This window comes from Purpureocillium lilacinum (assembly GCF_023168085.1).
Source record: "Purpureocillium lilacinum CBS 284.36 DNA, scaffold_3, whole genome shotgun sequence".
Taxonomy (NCBI): Eukaryota; Fungi; Ascomycota; class Sordariomycetes; order Hypocreales; family Ophiocordycipitaceae; genus Purpureocillium; species Purpureocillium lilacinum.
In genome coordinates this window covers 974230-978828 of record NW_027072113.1, presented here as the reverse complement: position 1 = coordinate 978828, position 4599 = coordinate 974230, and the positions used below count along the sequence as shown (strand labels likewise).

Below are 4599 nucleotides of genomic sequence, written 5' to 3'. Positions count from 1 at the left end.
GTGGGCCACCGGCCGCTGTGGCGGCAAGTGAGGCAAGAGTGTTAGCCGTGCCACCATCGGGCTTTGCTCAGGAAACTAACCCGGTGTGCAACGGACAGCGTCCGACGTACGCCAAATGCGCTTCCTAGGATATCAATTACGTGTACAAGACTGACCTTTTAGACAAAACGCATACCTAGGCTACTTAAAGAAAATATATAAGCTACTAAGGTATTTAATATATAAATATAGTAATTAAGTTAGACGACGTTTTTCTCCGAATTTAATTCTCTCTGTATTAAAAGATTACAAATGAACACATAGAAAACTCCTACCGTCTCACAAATTTATCCCACCAGCCCTCTACTTCTCCGAGGTCAATACCTTGGCCTTGGAGTACCCTGTCATTTCCTTTTCGCTAGTACTCAAAAAGTCGGCCCTGTCATCAATCTCCTTGGTTTCTGCATCGGCACTATCAAACAGGCGACGTTCGGCAACAGCGACGTTACCCCCAGCCTCGTTGAGCATCCTATCGTACTCTCGCTTGTTGGCACTAACCAGGAGCGAAGGGGAAGCGAAAAGCAAGTTCATTTCTTCAAGAGAGCGGCCATTGGTCTCAGGGTAGATGAAATACACTGCAGGTATTGCAACTGACAGATCATTATTAGTATATGGCTAAGTAAGAATGGCAGTAAGGTACTCACTGATATTGAAACAGGCAAAAAGGATGAAAGTTCCGTATCCTATATTTGCCAACATGATGGGGATGAGCAAAGTTGTAAGGCCAGAGCCCACAGACCTGAGAATCGTCGTCAGTACACTCTATCGACCGTTTCTGTATATTATAGCATGACTTACCATCCAAATATTGCAAAGGCGTACCCTTGAGCCCGAACCTCTTGTGGCCAAATTTCTGTTGCATATAAAAAGCAGGGCACAATGATAAACTATGACGTGTTAGAAAATGGTTTGCACACATACTAAGGGTGGCTTACCATGGTGAAGATCCATAAGAAGACGAACAACATGGTGGCAGAGGCGACACCGAGTTTCTCAGCTTTGGAGACATCATCTGTGTCCTTGGAAACTTTGAGAAAAGCGGCGCACATGAAGAGAACAACTCCCTGGCACGAAAATCCCGTCAACATACTCTTGATTCGACCGAAGCGATCAATGACAAGGGTCTGTGATATTTTAGTACAAAATGCACATTCCTTGGCACGTAGCTAAGGGTTACTTACAGCTGCCAGGGTTCCGAAAACACCACACAATGTGTTGCAGAAACCGGACATCCATGCAGATTTGGATGCAGTGAAACCAGCCTGGTGGAAGAGTTGCCCTGAGTAGGTAGTAATGGCCATAATCCCGCTCCACATCAACATCTGCTGCGTGAAGAAACTCATCCAGGCACGACGACCGAGGTGCAGACGACCGGAATAGCGGCCAAAGGCAATATTCCAAATGCGGTTGCGCTTGTGATGAGATGCCGCCACAACGGCCTCGAGCTGCTCAACCTCCGCCACAAGAGCAGGATCGTTGTGATGGAGATCGCCACGAACCTTTGCTAGAACGTCAACAGCCTCTTCTCGGCGGTTGTTAGCAATGAGCCAACGCGGCGATTCTGGCAAGAACACCACAGTAGTGCCGATGAGGATGAGGGGTGCTGTCATGAAAGCCAGTCTGTATGTGTCAGCTATGGTCTTGCAAAAATTGGGGAGGATAACACACGGGAACCTCCATTTGAAGGACACATTTGAAGTGTTCTGAACACCATAGTTGAGCCAGTAGGCAATGATGATACCGATATCTAGAACGATAAGCTACTGGGAAGCCCAGCTGGAAGGAGAAGACACTCACAGTTAGAGGTGAAGATCAGAGCAAAATTTGAGCCTCTGTTATGAGCCGTTGCAAGTTCCGAGATCCATGGCGGCACAATCGTGTTGATGAAACCAATTCCAATGCCAGCAATAACTCGAGCGCAGATGAACATGTTCGCGTTCTGGCTTGCAGCCATGAGAGATCCTCCGAGTATGCCAAAGAGAGCGCCGAGCCAGACGCCCTTCTTTCGACCGTACTTGTCACCGAACCATCCCGCAATGAAACATCCAAACATGGAGCCGAAATAGTAAACGGAAACAAGTCCTCTAGAAAATGGTCAGATGGCAAGAAGTAAATTTGGTTCGTATGACTTACCCTTGCTTGGTCGCGTTGGTGATCACCCCGTCTGAACCAATCTGAGTGACTTCAATGAAATCTGATGTACCACTGACACCACCCATCACACCTACCATGACTATCAGCTTGGTAACATGTAACCATGTTGTGAATGAGCGTCAATACGCACCTTGATTATAACCTTCAAAAATCAAAGCCGTGGCGGTAAAAAGGTTGAGAATCAGGAGCAATAGCTTCCCAGGAACACTCCGCCATGCTTGGAAACCCATATTGGCTGTATATGATACGGTTTTTTTTTCCCGGCGACCAGTTTACTTCAGAAATCGTGAGGTCTGGGGAGATGGACCTGGAGTCAGTTTTTATAGAAAGCCGGCGGCCATATACGCTTTCCCTGGTACCAAGGCAGCGCCGGGTTATTCCCAGATGGCTGCGGGGGTTAAGCTTTGACTAGGTTTGACTCAGATGTGGCTTTGCGGAGGCGAAATGTGGCTGACCGCCCCAGCGTTATTAAATTAAGCGTTTAACAGCTCTGCCGATTTTCCTGGGCGTACTCGTGAGTTATGAGGGCATTAGAAGACGGTTAAGTGGTTAAGCGATTAATTGGTAAAACGGTTAAGTGGCTAATTAGTAAGACTGTTTGAGCTTTGAACAGCCGCGCTACTGATCGCACTCCGCAAGCTTCTGGAGATCTGACGGCCCGGGGTTTGGAACCTGACCTGAACCATATTTAAAGTCCTCGCGGGGTGGACTCGGGGGGTTGTTGTGTGAGTACTGTGGTATAACTATATTTGGATCCCATCCCCTCAAAAAATTCTTCCACAGTCTGATACTCTTCCGAAATACAAACTCGAATCTACCTTCAGAAAAAGCCAAAAAATATCTTGAATCTGACCTCCATGCCCTTCAACAACTCTGTCAAGACGATGCATCGTCAAACACATCTTAGTCGAGAGGACCCGGAAGTCAGGCTGTACTACCAAGAATGCCTACCCTCGCAGGAGAAGAAAGGAACGATCCTTCTAATCCACGGCTTTCCTCAGAGCTCTTATCAATTCCGCTTCGTTATCGAACCACTCGCTCAAGCTGGATACCACGTCATCGCCCCAGATTATAGAGGACATGGCTTCTCTTCCCATCCCTTGGGTGATACCGGCTACACCAAGAAAGAACTCGCGAGTGATATCTTCCAACTGCTCACTAAGCATATTGGAGTCGCAGAGAAGGTGCACGTTGTCGGGCATGATATTGGCGGCACTATTGCCCACGCCTATGTCACTCAATTCCCAGACCATGTCGCCAGCGTAATCTGGGGGGAATGCCCTCTCCCGGGAACCACACTATTCGACAAAATCAAACACACGCAGACCCTCTGGCACTTTGATTTCCAAAGCCACAATCCCGAATTCTCGGTGGCGCTCGTGCAGGGCAGAGAGAGGATATATTTGAAGCACTTCTACGATCGATTGACGCAGAATTCGGCAGTTTTCACTCCCGAGGTCTTGGACTTCTACACAATGCAATACCAGGTGCCCGATGCTTTGCGATGTGCCTTCCTTAGCTATCGGGCGTTTACCGAAGATGGAAAGCACAACCGGGAATCGCTGAAACAGAACGGGAAGGTGAAAGTGCGCGCTATGATTCTATCGGGCGATCATAGTTTTATTGCCTCTGAGGCGGAGGGCATGGCAAAGGAGATGTATGAGAACGTCAAGGTTGGGACTGTGAAGGACAGTGGCCACTACCTCGCAGAAGAGAATCCTGAAAGCTTCGTGAAGGAGGTTTTGGCTTTCGTTGAGGCGTGAATATCGTTAGGGCGGCCACTACCTATGGAGATTTCTAGGTCTTGACAGGCCATGCTGATGATGAGGCGTTTTTGTTAGATAGCCACCAGGACTTCAGGCCATACTGATTCCATAGGCATCAGTAATACCACATCAAGTTAGAACCTAAAGAAGACAAAGAAACAAAAAGCTGGGGAAGTAAATAACTAGCACGGATAAGTAGTGAAAACGCTGTATCATAGGACGGCAAGGCCGAGGCCACTTAGAGGTCAGAATAAGGATAGTTACAATACTTAAACCTCGATAAGCTGAAAAGGAGCGAGGGGGTTATTGATGCCAAAGGGCATGCAGGTAGAATAAATGCCTCCTGATCTAAACCCGAGAGGACTGTGGTCTGGCAACGATGCCGGTGCCCGAGTACCTCATGCTGGAGTCGTTCTTAGTTCTAGCATCAGTTTCGAAGCGCCCTTTGACCGTCGTGGCCAATACTCACCGCTAAAAGGGCTCGAAGGTTGCAGCCGACGAAGTGAAAGTAATTTTCCGGTCTGTGACGCAGTCTCTGGCCCGCTGGCTCGCCAAGGAGTTGGACGCAGGTAGGTATGCTGGACTGGAACTGCGGCCAAGGATTGCGACGAAAGATGTTGAACGGATAACAGGGTTCCCT

The 4599-nt window shown here is 48.3% G+C and overlaps 2 protein-coding genes across 2 annotated transcripts; one reads left to right on the top strand and one right to left on the bottom strand.

Moving 5' to 3' along the window:
* Window positions 1-342: 342 nt before the first annotated feature.
* On the bottom strand, window positions 343-2270 carry PLICBS_004099 (uncharacterized protein; the record flags this gene model as incomplete). The annotated part of the gene is made up of 9 exons (XM_065600403.1): window positions 343-629; window positions 684-778; window positions 838-926; window positions 975-1066; window positions 1130-1163; window positions 1221-1659; window positions 1714-1786; window positions 1837-2123; window positions 2173-2270. The coding sequence occupies 9 exons, from the start codon at window positions 2268-2270 to the stop codon at window positions 343-345; spliced, it is 1494 nt and encodes a 497-aa protein (XP_065456475.1).
* Window positions 2271-3050: 780 nt separating this feature from the next.
* PLICBS_004098 (uncharacterized protein) lies at window positions 3051-3956 on the top strand (the record flags this gene model as incomplete). The annotated part of the gene is made up of 1 exon (XM_065600402.1): window positions 3051-3956. One exon carries the CDS (start codon window positions 3051-3053, stop codon window positions 3954-3956), a length of 906 nt encoding a protein of 301 aa, XP_065456474.1.
* Between the last annotated feature and the right edge of the window lie 643 nt (window positions 3957-4599).